The following is a 26,161-nucleotide window of genomic DNA, read 5'->3' on the forward strand; positions in this document are numbered from 1 at the left end:
GAGTCTTAGATTTCTTGATCACTGTAGGAAGATGGACGAAACTTTCTTTGTTCCGCACAGTCAGAATTTTGCTATTAACATGAGATTTAGTTGGAGGTCCAATGTAGGTTTTATATCATGATGTTGGATCAATGCTGAATCGACCACCTGTTGCAGTTGCGGATGGATAAGCCATAAATGCTCAAATTTGTAATTCTTGTTCCCTTGCCAGTTGATGGCTCTGATACGATTCGTGACAGATGAGTAACCCCTGTATGTGTATTGGCAGTTCGCTAGTGCTGTGTGGCAGTAACTCGATCTAATCTTTCAATGATGATATCATGCCCTTGCTGATTGTTTGTGCAGATAAATATGTCGCCTCTAAATCACAAATCTGTGAATCTCATTTCATCTATCATATTAGGGAAAAATTGAGTTTGTTTAAGTTACCTGTCTAGCTCCTTTATTCCCCGGCTGATTCATAACTTCATTAAAATCCCCTATCGATATCCAAGAAGTGTTGACGCTGGGAAAGATTATGGAGAAATCATGCCAAAAATCCTTCCTTGTATCCGGATGCAATGGCCCATAGATATCCCTTCATAACCATAGTTGTTAAGGTGGGGGTGAAGTAATATGGGCAGGAAACATCATTGATAGCAGAGGACACTCAGGCCATTTGGGAGAATGGGGAGCAACAAGAGGTGCAAATCTAGCTTTCAACAGGAATAAGGAGCAGCAACACATGAACATTGAAGTCCAAGATGAATCCAAAGAAATTCTGATAAGATTTCCGTCTCTATACACCCAGGCTATCAAAGGAAGATTCAACATTACTCATTATGAAGACTTGCAAAACACAAATGAAAACACTATCTTAAGAATCGAACCAGTATCTTTTGTTTTAACTAGTCTTACTCTTATTCATAGAACTCAAAACTTGCAATCTCTGAATATTGCTATTATGTGTAACCAATTCTAGTGATGTATGTAAAATATACTTCCACTTGAGTACATATACACACATAAATATCATTTTTGCGCACAATTACATGAACACCTACCTGGGTCCAGATTGGCGATATGCATGCATATGTGTGCTCAGTAGCAGCTACGCGTTATTCGCGAATCCTACCAACCATGCCCAATGGCCCATTGCATTGATTCATAAATTAAATAGCGGATACGCGGTGGGATTAGTTTACCGTGCCAGCCGAACTAATTGTTATTCATAAAACAATACACCTCCATGTGCCTTCCATTCAAACTTGAGAATTGATCTATTGATCAATTAGAAATGGTTTTCATTCCAAACCAAACTGACACACCCTATTATGTTTTTCATTCAGAAATTATTATGTTTCGTTGACATGTAATCTTCTCAAGATTAAGAACATTTTACAATTAACAGATAGTCAAATCTCAGTTTTGGTTTGTCGAATCATCGTGAGGTAGAAATGCTTCTAATGTGGTTCCAGGAAGGAGACCATCTGTTGAATGATGATTAATCAGGATATTAGTAAATTACTAGCAATAATTTGTAGAGAATTATAAGATAATAATTGAATGAAGTCCACTTTGAGAAATTCATAATATGCCTATAAAACCATTTGCATTCCACGACACTTTTCATCCACAATCTCATATCTGTCTCTTTCTCATTCTACTACCATTCCAAATTTCTTATTCTCTCTTCAGATAACTGGTTCTTGAAACAGTTCATTAGCCGAACAAGTCTGGAAATGGCCGACTTGTCGTATAATATGAAGTGTAGTAGACGTCTACAAATGTGTCTACTTCTGGTCTGTTGTTTGTCTGTAATTGGGATGTCAATGGGTGCTACACCACCGAAGGCAATGAATGTGCCATTCTCAAAGAACTATATGCCTACATGGTCACCTGATCACATCAAGTATTTCAATGGTGGCAAAGAGATTCAGCTTCACCTTGATAACTGGACAGGTACGTAAATACTACTAGCTCATATATCTGTTACCCATTCCAGTACTACGTCTTGTTTTTTGCCATCCGGCGTCTTGTTACAGATGAACAAGCTCTCTAATGCATTCATGTAAATCAAATGCAGGTGCCGGGTTTCACTCAAAAGAGTCTTATTTGTTTGGATACTTCCACATGCACATAAAGCTGGTAGCAGGGGACTCGGCTGGTACTGTGACTGCATTTTTTGTGAGTCATTCGTTTGCATGAATTTCGTGTGAGTCCACTTCTGCTTCTGCTAAGATATTAGTATATACTGACAAAAAACTTAATTAATGAATGAATGCAGCTATCTTCAAACAATAATGAACATGACGAGGTAGACTTTGAGTTTTTAGGGAACAGGACAGGGCAACCCTACATTTTGCAGACGAATGTCTTCACAGGTGGTAGCGGTAACAGGGAGCAGCGGATCAACCTCTGGTTCGACCCAACCAAGGCCTACCACACCTATTCAGTCCTCTGGAACGATTATCACATCACGTAGGTGTTGGATGATTCTCCAATTATGTCAAGTTATGTGATCAGTTTAATTTTAACTAACCGTCGATTAATCCAAATGTAAATTTATGTGCAGATTCTTCGTGGATGATATCCCAATCAGAATTTTCAAAAACAATAAAAAACTAGGAGTGAAATATCCTTTCAACCAACCCATGAAGTTGTACTCGAGTTTATGGAACGGCGAAGACTGGGCAACCAGGGGTGGGCTCGAAAAGACTGATTGGTCCAAAGCACCTTTTGTAGCTTCCTACAAAGGATTCCACATTGACGCATGTGCAGCATCAGTGAATGCCAAATTCTGTGCAACACAAGGGAAGAGGTGGTGGGATCAGAAGAAGTATCAAGATCTTGATGCTGCTCAATATAGGAGGCTCATGTGGGTTCGCAAGAAATTCACAATCTACAACTACTGTACTGATAAGGTCAGGTTCCCCAAAATGCCTATCGAGTGCAAAGCAGACAAGGATGCTTAATTAAACATCCTTCTTTACTTGTACTCTTGATTTCCCATTCCATTTGTCATTTCATCGATTCTACTTGTATTTGTGTATTTATTATTTTTCTGCCACATTCATTCTCTCCCTAATATTAATTTGCACGTATTGTATCTTTGTGTAATTAATTGATTACACATCACATTTTGATTTCCCTCGCCAACAGATTACCCCCAGATCATAAAAATGCTAAAAAAATAAATAGCGTTTAACGCTAAAAAGAATAGCACTTAACTCGGTCAATAGTATTTGACTACAATATTTGTATGGTTGAAATTAATAGTGACTTTTCTGTCTTTGACTTATGCTAAAAGACAAAAATGTTATTATGAATAACATTTGTTAGTGCTATTCAGAATAGCGTTTTTCGTTTTTTAGTACGTTATTTAGGGTAACGTTTATTTGGATTCTATAAACCATTCCATGAACCATGGAACATGGCTTGGAAAAAGTGTTGATGACACCAGTTTGGAATTTATTAGACTTGACATTCTACACTTTTTAAGTTTGGAATAGGTTGGATTCCACCCAGTGCCGGCCCCGAGACAAGGTCAACGAAGGTTGACTTCGGGGCAACACCAAACAGGGGCAGCAAAAAAAGCTTTTCTATCTGGGGGTTCTTATCTTACAAAAGAAAATGAAAGTCTGTAACGTGACAAAGGATAAAGTGGAGGACGTATTCCTAAAAGAAGAAGGGTCATACTATAAATAAAAAGTTACTTTAATGGTTTATTGGTCAATATATATCTAACATCGTTCTCTCTGGAAAACTACTTACGTCCAATTTCCTGCCCTACAACGCTCTAACAACACCGCCTCTTCACGATGAGTGAATTGAAGCTTATGAATTTCAGAATATATATTTACATACTGAATAGATCCAAAAAAAACCAATAGGTGCTTTCTGTGGAGCTTCCAAAGATGGTCATACCAATGGGAATGAAGAGAGGATTATAGATTGCTTCTAAATGGGGACTTCTTCGAGTTGACTGGATGATCAATTCAAGTTATGCTGCATACAGCCTTAACCACGTTAATGTCTTTCATTCCGTTAGTGATGCTGCTGATGCTAATTTTTGTTTGAAGTGTTTGAGAACTAAAATGGCGTTGCATATGTTCACTGCTGCAATACAATATCAAGTTCAAATATAGTGAATACTGTGACGATTTTCAATCCATTGCTATGAGGCTGTGTATTATGTGGCATGATGTGGAGCACAAGCACTTTTGAAGAAGATGAGACAGGAAGTGCTATTACAATGCTTTATAAACCATTTTTTGTTACTTGAGAAGTATATATATATATTCAGGTTTTCCAGCAAAAATTTGCAACTTGATGTATACATGTACGTAAAAATCTAAAATTGTTGCTTGATATGTGTAAAATACTTGTCTGGATTACTGGTAACAACATGAGGGATTTCAGGATGGGGCAACAATTTTTCCTTCGCTTCGGGGCAGCGAAATCTCAAGGCCGGGCCTGATTCCATCATAAGACTTGCTCTGAGCAACCATAGAGCTTGTAAGGGAATCCTGAAGAGAATCGTAGACTGGCTTGAATTAAAAATTCATTAGAACGCAATATAGCTCACACATGCCTAGTTATATTTAAGTGAACTTCAGATATTTTGAAAGTGAAAGAGTAGAACTCTGTATAAAATTGTTTAACCACCATAGGTCGTGATATTTGCTCGTTCTTGTAGTTGACGTTTTTTCTTGGTCTGTATGTTCTTTTGTGCTGAGTTGAGCAACTTGAGCTCCGTTTGTTTTGGAGTTCTTGTTTGTGTATTTTTTCTTGGTTTGTATGTTATTTTGTGTTGAGTTGAAAAGCTTGAGCTCTGTTTGTTTTGGAGTTCTTGTTTGTATAGGTAACTTTTCTGGCGTCCATTTTTCCTTTTCGATCGGGTGTCAAGATCATATTCCATGTATTCTGATTTTTCATCTATAAGATGTTTGATATACCGACAAAAAAAAACGATATCTATATCATTCAATCAACAAAAACTTAGCTTACAGCGTCAAAGGGCGTGGTATCAAGAGCTTACGTCTAAAATAAATGACCAAAAGCCTTGCTAAAATGTTTGGTCCAAAAGAAATGTAATGACTATACTTTTATTTTTTATATAGAAACCGAGATAACTGCCGAGACAATTACTCAATAACAGAATTTGGGTTCCTAGAAAGCCAAGACTAGTCTCATGGGTCATGGTATTTGCATGCATCATATTAGCATGATTATTGATGTAAATTTTAAAATAAGTCAACCGGATTTGGACTCTTCCGACGAAGGTTTCACAAAGTTCTAGTTCCGTTGAACCTTGACCATATTACCTAGCATAAAAGTAACTTCTTTAAGACTTTCATCATCCATTTGATGGAACCCAGGTTGAATCTTCCTCGGACTTCCTTTATTTTCTTCAAGGTTGTACCATTTTCAGCAAGAAAATTGTTAGCCCTTTCCTTCTTGCTCGATTTCTGCTACAAACATAATCGGTGAAGCTCCTTGCCCTTATGCAGTTTCCTGAGAAATACATGGCGATATATAAAGATAAAGTTAGCACAAGGGATAAGATTATCCTTGCGTTCCATGTCTGAAATAGAGTCCATGGAGCTTATGGTAATGATGGTTATGCCAAATTTCTCCATATGATCCCTGGTAATCCTTTCCGGGCTAACCTGATTATTCCTTTGATAGTAGAAATTGTTGAAATTGTGATTATGATTATGATTATGCATGACTCTTTCAAACAATTAAAAGTGTTGTCTGATGTTGTTGGAAATACTCTCAGCTGTTGGGTAGATTTTCCTTCAATATCAAGTCACAGTTGGCTTTCCAGATGAACCATCGAGTAATGGCATACATAGGAACCCCAATTTTAAGAGGGTTCATTTGAACGAACCATATGTTGAGCCATTCCAGAAAAGAACTAGATTGACCTTCCAAATAATTGATGGTCCCCACCAAATAAATGAGACCAAACAAGTTAAGGAAGCATAAGGACAAAACATCTGGGTGTGGCATGCGTCTTCTTCGACACTTTTGCACAGATTGCGGATGAGATCAATATAGTTGAGAATGCTTACAATATTGGCATTTTTGGGGAGAATACCATGAGCGCATTTACATATGAATACTCCGGGGAAATACTATCAAGTTTTCATATATCTTTCCAAGTAGTAATAGAGGTGTAAGTTTTCATATATCTTTCCAAGTAGTAGTAGGGGTGTCATCTTTGTATTTGTCTTGAAATTTCTTGTTATGCATATATTTGACATTGAACTCCCCCTTGTCATTCAAACTCCGTACTATAGTTTCCTCTTCTTGAAGATTGAAGGGAGTAACATGGATAGTTGCTTGATCTTCTGGAGTAAACCATAGAGACAGGATATCAGTTCCCGACCAACTCTCCAAATTTTTTGAAAAATTGATTACCGAATTCAGATCAGAAGGGGATTGCATGGTTTGAGTATCCTTGTCATACATATTCATCTATCTTCTCACATTTTATGGCCACTTCCCACTTTTCATTTGCGATACTTTTGCATGTTTTCGACACCTTCTATAATACGTTTTTAAATCTATGAATTAGTTCTTATGTTGAGCATTCATTCTTAGGACTTCCTGACTTTCAAAGTGTTTATCTTTCATGGCTAATGACAAGAGAGATCCCGATACACATATATTTAGCTTTTGAGTGTTTAACTTTTGTACATAGTGAGTATACAGAAATTGATTCAACTTGCCTCTATACATATGAACTCGTTCGATCAAATTAGAATGAATTGTTGTCTAAAATTAAAATAAACACTAGAATAATTTACTAAACTGCTGCTCTGCTACTAATATATGCCATCCTTACTTTATTTACACTGTGGTTCCGACAGCTTCACTCTAATTACCTCTACCAACTGCCCTAACTTGAACCTGTGATCAGTGTTGGTGGTATATGCGACCTAGGCTTATGTAGTGGTTAACCATTAGCCCCAACATGCATACAAGTAATTAATGAATTTTTCTTTTAACTAAAATGTATAAGAAAACATTTTAAAATTTTCCTTCGAGGCATCAAATGTTGGTTCTGCAATGATATAATGCTGGAAAAAAATAATATTAACTGAATTGCTGAAAAAACTCAAATAAATCATTGATTTGCAAAGCACGTTGAAGAGAGAGTCACTTGATCATTAAGTTTTTCTTAACACAATAGTTCACTAGTACACTTCAATATTGCATGAAAATGCAGGGTACCAAAATACGCCATCAACTTTTTCGTTCGGAGCTATGAGACAAAAACCTAATACAATTGGAAGTAGACCAACTTAATGACCCTTCGACAATATGTATATATGGTTTATTATTCTTGTACAAAAAGATACATGAACCTGATTGTAAACATGAATTCTTGGACGATCTCAAAAATAAATTTATAAGATAACCCAGTACAGTAACGGTACATGAACCTAATTCCAACAAGAGTAAATCTTGTAATCTATATTTCATGATACGAACTCCAAGAGCAAGTCTTGTAGGTTCAACACAGTTTTAGTTAAAAATTATTTAGGTTGTTTATTGAATCACTTGCAATTACTTTTAATCGTATCAAAAAAAATATAATGCGGAAAATAAATGTAAAGATAGACACAGAGAAAATATGTTAATGAGGAAAACTGCACCTGCAGAAAAACCTCGGGACTTAGTCCAATTTGAACACCGCTCTTTATTAAGCCACTATAGACACTATCCTATTACCAATGAACTTCGGATTGGAATGTAGTTCAGACCGAACCCACCCTCACAGCGATTCAGTTATGGCTGCGCTCTTTACGTATTTTGAACCACGCCGTATTCGACGCACTTGATTCCTTTAGACGACGTCCTTTACAGCCTAAGAGTTGCTTCATCCCAAGTGAACACTGTTTTTGGGTTTTAAATCCACAAAACACCGGTTTTGATTTCCCTTTAGGTGTGAACCAAGGTTTTGGAAATCTTGTGTTTGTTTCGAATATCTACCAGATAAAAGTAAAGATACCAAAATGAATTTGTAGATTAGGGAATATTATACTCCTCAAAAATTGGAAGAGAAACCTAATTTCTACAACAACAACAACTAGAATAAATCTAGAGATATCTTGTTAAAACTTCTAAAGAATTTATGAGATACCTTAATTGAAGTTTTCTTTCTAGTTCCGATTTTGACCAACTAGTATCGGTATATGATCGTGAAGCGAAATCTATCAAAACCTAGGGTTTATGATCAACAACTCTTGAATGGTCTTATATCAGAAGAGGAGAACCTTAGAATAGACAAGGGGTTGAAAACCTAGATTACAAGTTCCGTAACTATCAAAAAGATTATTGCCAACTCGGCTTTGCGATCCCAATGCAAAGATTTTTATCTCACTCTTTTTCACGAAGAACAGAAGACATTGAAACCTATGAATCTTACACCAATTTTCCAAGGGTTAAATTTTTTAGCATTCACGAACCGTTAATTTATAGTTAACAAGTTAGATTGAAAGCTAAGCTAAGGTATCCTGAATCCAAAGCAAGTTTGAGTTATTTTGCTTTTTCAAGACTCTCATAAATTTGGGAGTCTTTCCTAAGTTACAACTCTTGCATAAATAATTACTTTAACATCTATTGTATTTTTGTGAATAAATCACAATTTAACTTAGGAAGGAATTCTAAAATATCACAAATACTTTAATATGACAATTGATTGTGTTTGGAAGAATGTCCATCTTGCTTAGATGAGGAAACATCAAAAACTTGACTAAAATAGTCTTCTAGTCACGTATTTGCGCTTAAGTCCGTGAACCGTTACAAACAGTTTATGGCTTGTTTCCTACTAACGAACTGCAATAGTTATAACAACACTTATAACTGTTGCTTAAATAAATCACTCCTTTAATAAATCACTCATAACTTCTTTGTTATAACTCGGAATTTACTGATTCTTGGCTCGTTGAATTTTTAAGATCGTTCACTACAACATGAGAACCTTTCCAGTAATAAATGTTGTTTTCCCTCAAATAACCTCGAGTATGTCCACATAAATATCCACTTACTGTCACATGAATTTTTCCTTAGAGTGAACATTTATTTCGATAGATTAGATAAGTGGAATTGAACAAGAATCCAAATGAAATCAGTAACCACTTACCTTTGTTGATGAAGTCCTCGTTTATGTCTTCGTTTGATCTCCAATCTTTAATCTTCAAGGGTGTTCGGTGGTTTCTGATACTAAACTACAAACTTCTAATCCTAAACCCGAAAACTTGACTTAAGTAGACTAGAAATCAAGATATAGTTTTGATCAACTAAATTTGACAACAAGATTGATATAGCAACACTTGTGAGTTCAACCGAGAAATGCTCTAACAGTGCTCATACTTACAGTAAAGTTCTGTCTATGATAAAACCACTCGATATAGATATTGGATAGCACTATAATATTTGTCTAGTCATACGAACTCAAAAGTACAGAAGTAATTAATTACAAAGCCAAAATAAAATGAGGATAAATGAAAAAACATGGGACAGTAGCCGCTTTTAAACACATTTTGGAATAAAAAAATTGAATTTCTTGTATCGGTAGAAATCTAAGAGGATGCAGTAAAGGAAATTGATGGACATAAATAATAAAAAGGACAAAAAATCAAATCAATTGCATGATGTGAGGAAATAAAGTTAAAACTGGCAAAAATTTAAATCAATCGAAAACCAGCCATCATTACATGAGAAAGTTTTTGGTTAAGCAAAATATATACCGCCTGGTTCCCGCACCAAGACAAAATTTATTTTGATATTAAATTCATTTATAAAATATTTCAAATAGTGGCGGCACAACGTGTGTATGAAATGTGTGGTTGGACTAACTAGCCCATTGCAATTAGATCTTCTTGTTAGAGCATTGCTCGGTCGAACTCACAAGTGTTAATATCTCAAGCTTGTTTTCAAATTTAGTTGATCAAAACTATATCTTGATTTCTAGTCTACATTTATTCGGATTAGAGGGGAAGTGTGTAGTTGAGTATCAAACATCACTGCGTTCTACCGTTTGAAGGGGATGATCAAACGAAGCTTTTGGAGAACTTCATCAACAAAAGGTAAGTGAAGAGTGAACCACCTATTACTCAAGTTTTCACATTTCTATCTATGAGACAATGTCGCACGACTAAATAAGACTTTACACGCACAAAAATAAAAAATTCAAATCAAGTTTATCTTGATTAATTATTCTCGAAATATGTTGACTAAGCTTAAGAAAATTTGTGTATACTTGATGAATTTGGTTAAAAACAATTTATTGTTTATGACCTAAATTATGATTCAAGATTATCATTTGAAAATAGCCTGGAACAATGATATGTGTCATTGATGTTATTTGAGAATATTTCAAATTGATGATTAGAGAGATATAAAACTACTGTAAATCTGGATACAGGACAGTATGCGTACCAGTTCACATATTGAAAAAACCGTTATAGGTCCGGTGCCGCAGTACATGTACCCAATACACGTACGGACGTAGCTATAGTTCGACAACGATTTTCGGGTACACATACCCGGTATGCAAAGCCAAAAATTTATATGACTCATGAACTCGGGATGGTACACATACCCGGCCGTATGAAAACCGGAAAAGTTTTGTGAATCGTGAACTCAGGTTGGTAGATGAAATTCCAAATGCAGAAAAACCTCGGGACCACAAATTTCGGTACCCCACATTTTCAGAAACCGCAAATGCAGGAAAACCCTTGGACCTTTTCCACATGTGAACACCAAACTGTCACTACACCAAATTCTGGGATTAGAAATAGAACTGAACCGTTATGAATCGGTTGTAACAGCCATTACCTGTTTCAAAAGGGAGTATTACAAATATTTCGTAATGACAATGGAGCCGTTACGAATTTTGGGTTGTGACGACGTTAGTATAACAGGGACAAGACGTTATGATTTGACATGTGGTAATAGGTGGGAGCCGTTATGAATTTTTCATAATTACAGGGTCGTAACATGTGCGAGCCGTTACTGCGTGGCACCTTAGTAACGTGCCGTAGCTGTTACTACGTGGCAACTTGAAACAACTTAGAGCTTTTACGATTTTTTTTGCAACAGCAAAAAGGTTACTGCCAGTCAACATTGACATGGTCAAAATTAGTTAATATCGACCAATTTTGACCAGGTCAATATTACTGGCAGTTCATTTTCTGTCGGAACCAAGCCGGAATTCTAAATATCCTGCATACACTTTTCAATTCATCATCATCCATATTCAACAATAATTTTTCAATCAATTCATATCACATTCATATCAAATTCATATAAAAAAAAAACTAAACTTTTTCTAAGTAGCGAGTTTTTTTTTTTAAGGGAATACATTGAAATTTCGTAAGTTCAGTTTCATTCTCACTTAAATCATTATAAGTTCATTCCTATGTCCTAAGGGAATACAAATTCTGTGTGTTACAAACAACATGAACATATTCTATAACTAACCATACCCTTAGAGTGGATAGGTTATCTTTGTTCGCCTCAGCTGCTTTCCTTAAGATTAGAAAAAAACATTTCTTCTGTAAGTGCCTGCAATTGTCGAAAGAACATATAAACTACGGGTAAGCAAAGATAGGCATGATGTACATTAAACCAATTTTCCCTATGCAAAGAAAATGCACAAACAAGTAAGATCGCAAACATCACCAGTAAAATCAATCAATTATATGTTTAGATTCTTTTGAGCATCCTCATCTATCGCAAGCCATTTTGGTTGCAGTTTTGGATGAAGCAGAAAGAGCTTGTTTTTCGGCAACTTCAGCTGCATCCATAACCTAGCCTGTATTAAAGATAAATACTTGAATGATTTCCTGAACGTTAATTAATAATATTGTATTTTCTGAATATATGTGTAAGTTAGTGTTTTACTTGCTGTAAGCACTGAAAGAATCTAAGAGGACCTCTCCAGGTACTATGTCTAGTATTTGTTTGCCTGCATGGGAGATGATTGGTCCAGCTGCTGATCCAGTGCTAGTCTCGACGATATCAAACACAATCTTTCTCATTTGCAGGAAAGAAAAAAGAAATTTCGGCAACCTCTTCAATTCTTTCCTCGGCCTATCAAAAAACATCAGAATCAATTCAATGCAGCAACATTTGGTAAACACTAATTTAGATGGAACTGAGGAAACAATGACAAACCTTCTCTTCTTCTTCCTCCTAAGTTCTTCAGTTGTTTCCTCCTAAAACCACCAATCAAATTTCAGTATGTACAACTATTCGGATATTACAAAGCTTATGACGTAGAACTTATTCATCAAAGGAACGAACTAGGTTAAACTGAAAGATACTACTATGGCTGAGAACATGTCAAAAAATGTAAAACCAAAGCGAAAATGTTAGTAGATTTATAGTCGTTAGATTCACTTGGGAGCAGTCATCCAACTGCATCATACACACAAAACTGACCACTCCCTCTACTTCTTAACCTCAACTGCAAACAACCATGACAACCCATTAGCTCAAACATTCTTTCTTCAACTACCAATAACAATTATCTCAGTATCTCCTTCAACTCCAGTTCATCGCAGCAAAGTACAACCTCAACCTCAAAAACCCTAACTTTCCAATCAATCACAAAAACAAACGAAAAAACCAAAAAATATCAAAATTACCTTAGAAGTAGTTAGAACAACACCATCAACACTACCAGAAGCAATCCCAACCTCTTTTAGCTTCTCAATCACCTTATCAACTTCATTCCCATCTGCATCTGAAAACAAATCTGAATAAAATTCCTAAATCAGAAACCCAAATCTCATAATCGATTGAACAAGAAACCCTAAATCAATTATTATTTTGAAACCCTAAAACAAATACTTAAATCTAGCTGAAAATAAATCAAAATCAAAACCTAAAATAGATACCTAAAAACAAACTAGAACAAATGCTTTCTCACGATTAACTGGGAGTGAAGATCAGTTTTTCCAAGTTCGAACTCCGACAAACAAACTAAAATCGAAAAATGAATCATAAATACTAATATAGATGATGAAGACCTAAAATTGAAAAATGAGAAATTCGATTTGGTTTCATTAGGGTATACCAAAATCACGCATGAGAGGAAATATCATCTAGTGTTACTCATCTTGGGTGGAAACACAGTAGTACGCGTGTGAATGGCAAACACACAAATTCCAGGTGTTACGACCTAGGTGTGATGAAGCGTGTGGCTGGCACGCCTAGAAAAAAATTACGAACGGCTGACCTCTGTTACGAGTTATTAGAAATTTCGTAACGGCTGCAGCCTGTTACAACTTTTTCATAACTGCCATTTGTAACGAGAATTTCGTAACGGCCAGTAAGCCTTTACGAATTTTTGTTACTATTCCAGGAATTTGGTGTAATGTGTATTAACCAATACAGACTCTAGCCTACTATCAAAACTTCGGACTGGAATATAGTTGAGATTGAATCTACCGTCACAGTGATTCATTTACATTCGCGTACCTTATGCCTCTTGATTCTCGCAAGACTTCGCGCAATTAATTGATTTATTTAGCTGACGACAGTTAAAGCCTATGAGTTTCTTCAAATCAATTGAAGAATTTAAACTAATTTTCCTCCCACAGATCAGACTATATGTGATTTCCGTTTTGATGAAAGATCAAGGCGAGATAGGAAATCAATTGCAATAGACAAAGTCTAGCAAACCTCAAAATCGGGTACTTACAATTCCTGATGAGCATCCTAGGTTATTATTCACCTCACAAGTAATTCCTACTCCAATTTCAACAAAGAATCGTTCTTGAGGAATTTACCTGTGGAATCTTAAACCGTGAGACGAAGAACTTTGCGATTTCTATCTATCTCGCCTGTTGGAGCTAATGGGTCAACAAATCATTAGCAAGATCAGGGTATACGATTTATCAAGATAAACATAGTTGGACATGGCTTCACGAATCCCTAGGCGAAGTCTTTTTAGTCGCTAAACCTAAAAAGATCCCAGTTGGTTGAGGTTCTCCTTATATAGACTATCAAAACAAAGGTTGCTTTAGATTTAAGCTAAGGTAGATTTGGAATCTAGCAATCAATATCTACCATTAGATGAATCTTTGATTTGAGATTAAAAAAATAAAGTATACAGTCTGGTTAGGATGAACCATAATCGAACCGTGTAAAATGACTTGTTCATGAAAGGTTAGCCGAAATTAGCCGGACGAACTATAATTAAGCTTAACCATTTTCATATAAATCTTTAAAACTTTAATCTTGAGTCACAATCATGGTTAATGTGATCAAATATTTCTAGATGTGTTGTTTTACAGAGATTTTCAAATGTCGGTTATCTCATAGAAGTAATTCTGATGAATCTAAAAATATTCGATAGGGTAAGTATGTGTACTTACATCCGGTTCGTGAATTATTTTTTCATGGTACGTGTACCGTGTTTGGAAACCCTTAAGACAAAAAAAAAGAGTTCAGGAGTTCAGATAACTTTTGTGGTTTGCATACTGGGTATGCGTACCAACCTGAGTTCACGAGTCACAAAAATTTTCCGGTTTGCATACCGAGTATTGTATCATCCTGAATTCACGAGTCACATAACTTTTTAAGTTTTCACACCGGGTATGCGTACCCAAAAGTCGTGCCAAGCTATAGATACGTCCGTACGTGTACTTGTTACATGTACCGCGGCTCCGGACCGATAACGGTTTTTCCAGTATGTGAACTGGTGTGCATACTGTCATGTATCCAGATTTACAGTAGTTTTATATCTCTCGAATAATCAATTTGAAACATTCCCGAATAACATCAATGACACCTATCATTGTTCCAGATTATGTTCAAATGATAATCTTGAATCATAATTTTGGTCATAAACGATATATTGTTTTTAACCAAATTCATCAAGTATGAACAAATGTTCTTAAGCTTAATCAACATATTTCGAGAATAATTAATCAAGATAAACTTGACTCAAATTTTTTAGTCATGCGACATTGCCTCATAGATAGAAAGGTAAAAACTTGAGTAATAGGTGGTTCAGTCTTCACTTACCTTTTGTTGATAAAGTTCTCCAAAAGCTTTGGATGATCATCGCATTCAAACGGTTGAATGTAGTGATATCTGTTACTCAACTACACACTTATATCCTTACCCGAGACTTAATAAATGTAGACTAGAAATCTAGATATAGTTTTGATCAACTAAATTTGACAACAAGCTTGAGATAGAAACACTTGTGAGTTCGACCGAGCAATGCTCTAACAGTTTTCTCGTTAACAAAATTTCTAATGTCAGTATTATTTATTTTTTCGCATTATATTGTTTATCTTTATAGCTTAAATATCACAGGTTGTATGTAAATCAATCAAATTAGATACGTCTATCGTAATTGTTGGACACAACTTGATTAATCTTGGATATTGATCTTTGGAATCGTTCGAGAACTCTCACTGTATAATCAGGTTCGCGGACTTATTCTGAATACATATTGGTTGTGAGAGTAAGAGATATAAACTCTTCATATAATTCTTGATCGAGATTCATTAAGTTGTAACTCTCGGAGTTGTATATTTGAGTTTAGTCCATACAGGTTGCGCAATAAAAAATTGGTGGTGTATTTTGGTACCCCGCATTTTCACTTCTCCCTCACAAAATGGTGAGTTTATTGTCCATAATGACCACTCTTAGATCCAAAAATCCTATTAATATAGAAAGACAACTTCTTTGATTTTTCGTATGTGAGACTAAAAGTTTCATTCACAAAAAGTGAAATTGAGCTTGTGCACTTAATGACCCCTTGGTAATAAGTTCCATTCCCACCAAGATCACCATCATAACATAATAAACTCATTTTCTCCAACATGAAATTCTCAGCTCTCAGCCCGACCATGTAATTATGTAAATTGGTTTTGCCACAATTACACACATACCTACTACGACCGGTCACTCAAGCGTCCTAATAATAAATCGCCGAGATGACGCATTATCTGCAAGTTGGCCAGCCTAAAAACGCATGGCGCATTCGGTATCGCAGATTAGGCCAAGGCATGGCCCAAACAAGGTTTGGACATGTCCAAAGATGCGAGAGTAGCATTATTAGGTGCCAACAGACTTTGACACATAACTTATGTGCATGAGGCATGCAGGGATGCAAACAAGACTTTCATTAGCATACTTGCATCATTGGGGGAACGATGCACAACAATAATAACCTACTTTGGCTGGTTTACGCAATCATGGCATGTGTCAGGTACAAGGCCTTGACGGTTACGAAGTTGGTTACACGAGTTAGTATTAGCTTTATGCTTTCTATCAGGCTAGGAACTACCTCTAAGGCTTTAGGAAAGAAGTTAAGGAAGTTGGCATGGTTGTCCAACCGTCTTGTATAAAGTGAATTGTAACTGCTAGTCAGTTATTTGTGTATAGCTTTAATAATGCTATAAAATCCTGATCTTGTGGTGGATTGGGTGTCCGAAACAAACGGAGTTTGTGTAACCCTAAGTTTACAATAATAATAAAGCTTCGGCCAAGATTAAAACTAAGTTCTGTTGATGCATTTATCTCTTTGTTTGACTTATTGTTTTATGCATCAAGCGGATTGTGAATACTGATTTGATAGCTTGAATGATTGTATGCAGAACCTCTATTTAGCATGGGCTAAACAAAGGTTTAGTCAAGAAGTGAAGAAATTGTGCCATTGTCAAAATTAACTGTTGCATTTGGGTAGTTTAAACCTGTGACACCTACCTGGGTATAGAGTGGCGACATATGCATGCATATGGGGCTGAATAGATGAATCCGCAAACCACGCGTTATTGGTGAGCCTACCAACCATGTCATGGTATTGATTCGAGAAAGATAAAAAAATGGATACGCGGGGAGGATAGTTTTTCAATTAAAAAACAACATTGCCTCCAGCCAACCAAAATGATTGTTATTCATATACAATACACGCCTCAATAGGCCTTCCTTTCTACCAAATTGACACACCTATTATGTTTTTCATTTAGGCATTATTGTCATTTGTTGACATGTAATCTACTCAAGATTAACAGCATTCTGACAGAAACTCTGAAGCATCATTAATATAAGACCATTTTGCAAAATGACTGTATTATTTTTCATAGGTTAATCGACGTTTATGAGGCAGCAATGCTTCTAATGTGGTGGTTCCAGGAAGGAGATTATCTGTTGGATGATGATTGATAAAGATATTAGTAAATTACTAGCAATAATTTGTAGAGAATTATAAGATAATAATTGAATGAAGTCCACTTAGAGAAATTCATAATATGCCTATAAAATCATTTGCATTCCACGACACTTTTCATCCACAATCATAACTCTCTGTCTCTTTCTCATTCTTATACCATACCAAATTTCTTATTCTCTGTTCAGATAACTGGTTCTCAAAAGAGTTTATTTACCCCCCGAGGCTGGAAATGGCCGACTTGTCGTATAATATGAAGTGTACTAGACGTCTACAAATGTGTCTACTTCTGGTCTGTTGTTTCTCTGTAATTGGGATGTCAATGGGTGCTACACCACCGAAGGCAATGAATGTGCCATTCTCAAAGAACTATATGCCTACATGGTCCCCTGATCACATCAAGTATTTCAATGGTGGGAAAGATATTCAGCTTCACCTTGATAACTGGACGGGTATGTATATATACACTACTAGCTTATATATCTGTTACCCATCCAGTACTACTTCTTCTTTTTTGCCATCCGGCGTCTTGTGACAGAAATGCATTCGTGTAAATCAAATGCAGGTGCTGGGTTTCATTCAAAAGAATCTTATTTGTTTGGATACTTCCACATGCACATAAAGCTGGTAGCAGGGGACTCGGCTGGTACTGTAACTGCATTTTTTGTAAGTCATTCGTTTGCATAAGTTTCTTGTGCCTCCACATATACGATAGCCTGTCATTTTAATGCTTCTGCTAAGATATTAGTATATACTGACAACAAACTTAATTAATGAATGAATGCAGCTATCTTCAAACAATAATGAACATGACGAGGTAGACTTTGAGTTCTTAGGGAACAGGACAGGGCAACCCTACATTTTGCAGACGAATGTCTTCACAGGTGGTAGCGGTAACAGGGAGCAGCGGATCAACCTCTGGTTCGACCCAACCGCCGCCTACCACACCTATTCTGTCCTCTGGAACGATTATCACATCACGTAGGTGTTGGATGATTCTCCAATTAATACACCCCATCCGTGTCAAGTTATGTGATCAGTTTAATTTTTACTAACATTCGATTTATCCAAATGTAAATTTATGTGCACAATGCAGATTCTTCGTGGATGATATCCCAATCAGAATTTTCAAGAACAATCAAAAACTAGGAGTGAAATATCCTTTTAACCAACCCATGAAGTTGTACTCGAGTTTATGGAACGGCGAAGATTGGGCAACCAGGGGTGGACTCGAAAAGACTGATTGGTCCAAAGCACCTTTTATAGCTTCCTACAAGGGATTCCACATTGACGGTTGTGCAACATCAGTGAATGCCAAATTCTGTGCAACAAAAGGGAAGATGTGGTGGGATCAGCAGAAGTATCGAGACCTTGATGCTGCTCAATATAGGAGGCTCATGTGGGTTCGTAGGAAATTCACAATCTACAACTACTGTACTGATAGAGTCAGGTTCCCCAAGATGCCTATCGAGTGCAAAGCAGACAGGGATGCTTAATTAAACACCCTTCTTTATTCGCAAAATATGTACTCTTGATTTCCCATTCCATTTTTCATTTCATTGATTCTATTTGTTGTATTTGTGTATGTATTATTTTTCTGTCCACATTCATTTTCTCCCTAATAGAATTTGTCTGTATTGATTCTAGCTGTATACTTGTAATTGATAGTATCATTTTTCAAACTTAGCATGTCACATTTTTCTAGTAAAAGTCACTAGCCCATAAAATGGCTCAGACCTGCCTTGTTAAATTTAATTTCAGAACTTCAGGTGCTGTAAAAGAGTAGAACTCTGTACAAAAATGTGACATTCAGTCCACAAAAACTCAACTTACATTGTCAAAGGGCGTGGTGTCGAGAACATGACCTGTAGCTTTGCTAAATATTTGGTCCAAAAGAAATGTAGTGACTATACAAAAACTGATTTAGCCTGCTGCATCTTCACATATGACCTCATTCGGTCACATTAAAATGAGTTGTTGCCCTTAAGATTAAATAAAAACTAAGAGTAATTTACTGAACTGCTGGTCTGCTACTAACACATGACATCCCTGCTTTATTTCCACTGGGGTTTAAACAGTTTCACTCTATCTACCAACTGCCCCAACCTGAACCTGTGGTTATTGCTGGTGGCGGTGATTCATTTGGACGTGCAAGAGGACTTACCCGCTGAGAGGTAACCATATGGAGAACAATTTGGTTAAATATAAAAGAAAAAGAAAATCAATATGAAGCAGATACGGAGAGGGAGGGAGGGATTTCTTACCTGACATTTTGGACTGGTTCCTTTTGAGCCAGGATTTTGATTGCCCCAGCTTCCCCAACCTGACCCTGTGGTCGGAGATGCTGACACTGGGGCTTTATTTGAACGTGAAAGAGGAGTTCCCTGCTGAGAAATGAACCCGCAAGACAATTGGGTTATATATCAAATGAAAAAATCACTACGAAGCATGCATACAAGGTTAGGACAAGGGGAGATTTCTGACCTGGGCTTGTGGAGTGGTTCCCCATGAGCCAGGATTTTTTTCACCCCAGGTGCCCCAACCCGAATCTGTGTTTGGTGATGCTGATACTGAGGCTTCATTTGAACGTGCAAGAGGAGTTCCCCATGAGCCAGGATTTTTTTCACCCCAACTGCCCCAACTCGAATCTGTGTTCGGTGATGCTGATACTGAGGCTTCATTTGAACGTGCAAGAGGAGTTCCCCATGAGCCAGGATTTTTTTCACCACAGCTGCCCCAACCCGAATCTGTGTTCGGTGATGCTGATACTGAGGCTTCATTTGAACGTGCAAGAGGAGTTTCCCATGAACCAGGATTTCCGTCTTCCCAGCTATCCCTGATACGATCAAAGGATCAATAGTCAAGTCATGGGTTATGTTAAAGAAAATGGGATCAAATTCTTAAAATGACTAACACTTCAGTATATTTTTTATTGACAATTGCGAATGATTCATTTTAAAACCCCAAAGACAAATAATGCACTGGTATGATTGACTTCAACCACTTTAAACTCGAAAAAAAATCTTATAATCATTGTACCTTGCTGGAGTGGGAGCAGCATAAGGATCCCAAGCTTGATCACGCATGGGGGTCCGGATACCGATTTGTATCTGTGTTTCTGTAGAGATATTCACCAAAAAAGTAAATTCTTCATGTATTGGAAATAATTTCTAAATTCCAAAACAGTACAAACAATCAAAGTAGGAAAGTGAGCATACCTCCTCCTTGATCTCTTGATGGAGTCATACATGGGCGCAGTGGAGTTTGTGCTCGATGCATGGGTGTTTCACTTCCAATACCACGCTGAGGTGTTTCACTGAACCACAAATGAACAGATTTTGACAAAGCCAGTTACTAAGTTTTATAATAAACAAACAAAAAATGTAAACGAAACAAAGAAAGCAAACAAGATATAATAATCAATCATTACCAGAATGACGTAGAAACAGCCATGTTATCAGAGACCTCGTTACGGTTAACTGCATGTGTACCAGGAGATGATATTTAAACAAACTGAAGAAAACATAACCACCGTAAAAAATGACTTAAAATCTCCTGTCGGGGAATACTTGCCTGTAAAAGTTTTCATCTGAGATTCCAGTTCAACTCGAACTAATTGGCCATTAACACTTACAACACGACCACGGCATCCCTTGTAGTTACCAACACGAATTTTAATGGTACTGCCAACAAATGAATCATGCCCTCGTCCACCTGTATGTCTTCCTCCAGCTGCATCATAGTTTACGAAGACAGTTGAGGAATTTCTTTTTATCAGAAAACAAGTAACAGATTTCTAACAAACATGACAAATAAATAGCCCTAGAAGGTATGAAAGAGAATCAAAGGCCAAATATCAAATTTCAGTACATAATAACACAACCACTAAAATATCAGAAACATACAGTTAAATGGAGGTCCTCCTCTAGGACATCTTCTTGGTGAAGGGGGAATATGAGCCAAGTCTCTAGAAGCTCCATATCTAAGGGGAGGGGAAACAACCTGTAAACGCAGTTATGCAAGTAAGATCGCAATTAACAGAAAACTTGCAGAAATTTCATTACAGCAAGAGGGAGTGGAAAATTAAATAACCTTGTATTTATATACCATATGCTAAATGTATCAAGACATATACCTGTACGAAGCTAATGAAGATCTTACCTTGGAGTGAGAGCCGCCCATTACTATACAAGACTGTGCTTTTGCACAAATATAACCAGCATGCTCCATGTGATGACGGTCTTTTATGAACAATATTCCTTTCAGTATATGTTCAACAGGACCTTGTTTCCCCTAATAATAACAATAAAGATAGTTAGTACAGCAATGAAGCAAGGGAATCCTTCAAGCTCACATAAGAAATTTTTAGAAGAATTATACTTAAAGAACTTACTTTGCAAGGACCCATGAGAATCTTCACAACATCTTTAACAGACACGGTATTTTTCCATCGATCTTGAGCAGTATTCTTCCTCTCAATCTTGTATTTGATCTCCCTCAACTTCACTAGTACAACCTCAGGTCTATCTGGATCTCCCTTCAGTATGTGGAGGGCTTCACTCTCTAACGGTATAATTACCCCAAAACTCATGTTACTGCACCAAATCATGATACACGTATAAGAATATAATGACGCAGAACAGTAAGAGCTGTACTACGGCAATGTTGATAAAAACTGCAGTATCAAGAGTTAACATTTGCTTACTCAAGCATGACAAGGTCGTGAAGCTCATAATCCCCAATTCTGGCAACTCCAGAAGTTACTTCAGAGCTGTCCACGACGTGGTCAGCAAAGACACGGATCTAAATACAAACAACGCGTTTATTATCAATCTATAAGTGTTCAGACTGTTTCTAGTCCTCAACGTCAATTATTTGTCTGTTGAAAAGTTCAGGGAGATATCACTTACATTTTCCTTAGTAGCATCAGATATGATGACGAGTACATTACTGTTAACCGTAATAACCATACCGGTTGCACCTTCATGAGCACCAGAGACAACCTTCACATGATCCCCAGGCTTGAAATATTTGCTAACATATTTTCCATTCACAGTAACTGTTGTCTGCAGAACATGGATATATTTAAAAAAGCTAGACGTTTCTCACTAACTTTTTTCATGCAGATAAACAAATAGAATAAACAGGGATAAGTGTTTACATGCAAGTCCTTCCGTTTTGGTCTGATATGGACATTATCTTCATCAACTTTTTCAACCCATCCCATCAGATTCATCAGATCTCCATTGACAACAATAACAGCATCACCCTTCATGAAGGGGCATTTTCTCCCATTTGCAACTGAAGTGGACATGGACATAATCCCCCCAACTCCTTGTCCAGGCTCAGAAAACTTCTGAAGCTCATCAAAAGATGGTTGAATATTCTGATAACTTATTGATTTCATGGATAGTGTTTTATATAGGAAACCTTCGCTAAACATCTTCCCATCAAACACATCGAAGTGCATTCTAGTGCTTCGTCCCCTTCTGGTGTCTACTGGTATATTAAGCTTCCTACAGTCAGAACAAACAAGTAAGCTCTACGTGATAAAATAATAAACAAGTCCAAAGCACGTGAAATTGAGACACCCTCTCAACTGATGAAATATAGATATTACCTCGCTTCATCTATGTTTATGAGACGTGGAGTGGGGACAATTGCTTTCTTCGTGACTCTTCTACCTTCCTGAATTGTAAGTAAAAATTGAATAACGATAACCAAACAGACATTCTCCAAGTTGTCAAATAGAATAGCAATGGAGACAAAAATATGTAGCAAGGACAATAAACTGACAAACAGGACCCCAAGTAAGGAAGTAATTCGTCAAAAAACATATTGGGAACAGAGGGTCGAGGTAAGGCTGGAAGAATAGGTAAAGAAATGATTGAAAATGCTCGCGAGGCATCACATCTACAATCTCCTAGCTCAAAGCAGAGAATTCTATAAATCAACAAGTTAAAAGTAGGTTGATGAATATATCTAATTTCAGTCCCACATATGATAAGTCCACTGGTGGTCTGGTTATATTAGTTCTCGTAAAGAAAAAAAAATGCTTGTAGCACTGAAGATCCTAAAAGGTCTGCGTGCCTAAAAATTGACAATATGTTTTCCCACAAGGACAAACATATCCACAAACACGAACATGGGTTACTGCCTATGAGATGCACAGACATATTATCAAGAGCCTTCCTGTGGCTTATTTTTGGCAATCAATTAAAAGATAAATGTTAACATACCAATTTATCAGCAATGGCTTGTAAATCAACCCTTGGAACTAGCTTGACCATAACCCTTTGACGCATATCTAACACATTAACGACCTGATGAAAAACAAGTCAGGAGGTTAGATAGAAGATCAAGACAAAGTAAACCATGAAAAGTGGCCTAGGAGGAGTACCTTTGCAAGATCCCCTTTATATATCCCAATTTTCACTCGTACCCACATATCTTTTACGATATCCATGGTTTTGCCTTTTACTGTAAGCACGTCACTCATTTCTTTAATCGGAACAAGCATTACTTTTGTAGAATTCAACATTTTGAGACCTTTGCAAGCCTGTCAAAGAAACACAATCAGTAGCAATCCAAATTTCACAGAAGAACACAACCTGCAAGAGTGTGCAATATTGTATACCTCTTTAACATGGGCCTCCTTATCAGCCTCAATGTATACATAATTCTTGAGATAATCGAGAGCAATAGCAGATTTTATATTCATCCCATGACCTTGATCAATACACTTTTGCATGAGGCAAAACGCTGCCTCTCGCTCACGACCAATCTAGTTGGGGAAAACACAACATCGTTAGGCAAATACTATCAGGCAGAAGATGAAGCAACACAAACATAGAAAAAAATATACAGTTCTTACCGCACATTTCACTATCCACAACTTGGGATCCTTAACTGATGGCAGAAGTGCTTGTTGTTCGACATCATTGGTATCTTCAGCATAATCTCCGGAATTATCTTCGTAGCGTTGGTACCACTCTTGAACTATTCTCTCACATTCCGCGACATCAATTTCCTCATCCCCTCTGTCTAACCAATGAGGGTGTTCCATCCTTCTGCCAACACCTCTTTCTTGAGGTATTTCATCACTATGATCTATAAATGGTTCACCTGCAACCAAATTGTTCACAACCCATCATCCATATAAACAATACCCTGAGTACTAGTTAAAGATATAGCAATTCTTAGGAGAGAGTCTACAATTTCTTAGAACTTGCATACGAATTTACGCTCAAAACAAAGTTCCACTAATTCCAGTTCAAAATTCTACTAAAATCTATCCCTCAAAGTGACCAGAAACCCTAAAACTGCTAAAATTGATTGAGAGGCATCACCACAATCCCCAATTTAAAAGACAATGAATTGAAATTGAACATTATGCAAAACCTAAACCTAGCAAAAGTTTTTTTTTTTCCTATCTTACCTTCATCTTCTTCTCCATCTGTTGATTCATATTCATCCTCATCATCAACCTCTGCTTGATCATCAAAGAAAGCGTCCCTAACTCTCTTTTTGTGTCTCGAATTTTTCCCATCCTCCTCATCATCGTCATCATCATCATCATCATCATCATCATACCGCCTTCGTTTTTTACTCGAACCACCACCACCACGACTTTTCCCACCGCCATTACTTTTTCCGCCGCCGCCCCCTTTACCACTTTTACTATAACCTCTTGATTCATAAGCCTCTACATCAAACTCCTCATCTTCTTCCTCATCCTCCTCCTCCAGTTCTTCTACTTCTTCATCGTACTCCTCTTCTTCATCGTCTTCATCTTCATCGCGATTTTGATAAGCTAGGGTTTTGCCTTTCGACATTTTCGCACTTGGCTCTGCAACTTTACTCTGTTTCTGTGTCAAAGAGATGTTTTTAGTACTTAGGTTTTGAGTGTCCAAGGATCATGTATTTATACTAGTTTCTTACTATGTTTAGAATTTCAAAATTGATTTTGAAAAACATTATGGGATGGGGAAATTAAGGGGAAATCCAAAAAAAAAAAAAAATATTCTCATTTTCAGGTACACAATTAATTTTGGGTACTGTGGCACCCATAATTATTTCCGACACCCATAATTATATGAAATTATTAAAAACTTCTGCATGACGGATTATGCATCTCCATGACTGAGTGATGTATTAGGGGTATAATTGGCAACTCAACTTGGACATAACATATCTAAAAATCCGCACCTTAGAAATTTACAAATTTTATATGGATGGAAATCTTTTAAAGAGAGCTACGCAACGAGTACAAACAACAATATCAAATTTTTGTTTTTCATGAAAAAATCGGAGGTGATCACCGTTTTAGGCAAAATTTTCGAAAACTTGATACATAACCATTATGCAGCCACCAAAAAGGATGCATAACGCATTATGCAGACGCATAACGAATTATGCAATCATTTTCTCGACTGCATAACAAATTATGCATCTATAACAAGTTATGTAACCATTGTTTTGGTTGATTTTAGCCGTACATATAAAAAATTGATGCATAATGCAGTATGCATCCATATTTACGGATGCATATCAGGTTATGCATCTATTTTCTCGATGCATAATGCATTATGTAGCCATATTTTCGGACGCATAACAGGTTATGCAGGTTTTCTGGACTGCATAACAAGTTATGCAACAAATTTTGTAGATGCATAACAGGTTATGCATCCATTTTCACGAATGCATAACATGTTATGCAGACAGTTTCTCGACTGAATGACATGTTATGCAGTCATAACCACATCATCATCTTCTTTCATGTTTCATTAACTCCCACGCAAACCATTATCTTTCAGTTATTCGGGGGCTCTTGGTCAAAATCATGTATTTACACCATCATCTTCTTTCATGTATTTACACCATCATCTGCAATTAAACCTGCATAACAGGTTATGCAGGTTTTCTGGACTGCATAACAAGTTATGCAACAAATTTTGTAGATGCATA

General features: G+C 36.7%; 4 protein-coding genes across 6 annotated transcripts; 2 read left to right on the top strand and 2 right to left on the bottom strand.

Moving 5' to 3' along the window:
* Window positions 1–1,631: 1,631 nt before the first annotated feature.
* On the top strand, window positions 1,632–3,099 carry LOC113300573 (probable xyloglucan endotransglucosylase/hydrolase protein 5). The gene is made up of 4 exons (XM_026549776.1): window positions 1,632–1,941; window positions 2,066–2,166; window positions 2,267–2,460; window positions 2,555–3,099. Exons 1-4 carry the CDS (start codon window positions 1,722–1,724, stop codon window positions 2,952–2,954), a joined length of 915 nt encoding a protein of 304 aa, XP_026405561.1. The 5' UTR covers window positions 1,632–1,721; the 3' UTR covers window positions 2,955–3,099.
* Window positions 3,100–11,342: 8,243 nt separating this feature from the next.
* LOC113296643 lies at window positions 11,343–13,105 on the bottom strand. Of its 2 annotated transcripts, none has more exons than XR_003333093.1 (6): window positions 12,903–13,060; window positions 12,651–12,760; window positions 12,178–12,218; window positions 11,905–12,093; window positions 11,683–11,815; window positions 11,343–11,565 (listed from the first exon to the last, which is right to left on the bottom strand). XR_003333093.1 is itself a non-coding variant. In XM_026544946.1 (6 exons), exons 1-5 carry the CDS (start codon window positions 13,092–13,094, stop codon window positions 11,794–11,796), a joined length of 375 nt encoding a protein of 124 aa, XP_026400731.1. In that variant the 5' UTR covers window positions 13,095–13,105; the 3' UTR covers window positions 11,343–11,565; window positions 11,683–11,793. The 2 variants fall into 2 exon arrangements, 1 of the variants encoding a protein (XP_026400731.1); XM_026544946.1 differs by lacking the exon at window positions 12,903–13,060 and adding an exon at window positions 13,082–13,105.
* A 4,238-nt stretch (window positions 13,106–17,343) lies between these two features.
* Window positions 17,344–18,840, top strand: LOC113296642 (probable xyloglucan endotransglucosylase/hydrolase protein 5). Its single transcript, XM_026544944.1, has 4 exons — window positions 17,344–17,646; window positions 17,760–17,860; window positions 17,982–18,175; window positions 18,291–18,840. Exons 1-4 carry the CDS (start codon window positions 17,427–17,429, stop codon window positions 18,688–18,690), a joined length of 915 nt encoding a protein of 304 aa, XP_026400729.1. The 5' UTR covers window positions 17,344–17,426; the 3' UTR covers window positions 18,691–18,840.
* A 58-nt stretch (window positions 18,841–18,898) lies between these two features.
* On the bottom strand, window positions 18,899–25,111 carry LOC113296641 (putative transcription elongation factor SPT5 homolog 1). 2 transcript variants are annotated; one of them, XM_026544943.1, is made up of 19 exons: window positions 24,633–25,111; window positions 24,069–24,319; window positions 23,832–23,978; window positions 23,595–23,753; window positions 23,434–23,517; window positions 22,815–22,882; window positions 22,356–22,710; window positions 22,105–22,260; window positions 21,900–21,997; window positions 21,588–21,789; window positions 21,356–21,487; window positions 21,100–21,196; window positions 20,768–20,926; window positions 20,625–20,673; window positions 20,413–20,510; window positions 20,234–20,312; window positions 19,679–20,030; window positions 19,459–19,578; window positions 18,899–19,361 (listed from the first exon to the last, which is right to left on the bottom strand). In XM_026544943.1, the coding sequence occupies exons 1-19, from the start codon at window positions 25,027–25,029 to the stop codon at window positions 19,284–19,286; spliced, it is 3,081 nt and encodes a 1,026-aa protein (XP_026400728.1). In that variant the 5' UTR covers window positions 25,030–25,111; the 3' UTR covers window positions 18,899–19,283. The 2 variants fall into 2 exon arrangements, with proteins under 2 accessions (XP_026400728.1, XP_026400727.1); XM_026544942.1 differs by having other exon boundaries at window positions 19,459–19,581.
* Between the last annotated feature and the right edge of the window lie 1,050 nt (window positions 25,112–26,161).

The sequence above is a fragment of the Papaver somniferum genome, chromosome 7, assembly GCF_003573695.1.
Source record: "Papaver somniferum cultivar HN1 chromosome 7, ASM357369v1, whole genome shotgun sequence".
Lineage (NCBI taxonomy): Eukaryota > Viridiplantae > Streptophyta > Magnoliopsida > Ranunculales > Papaveraceae > Papaver > Papaver somniferum.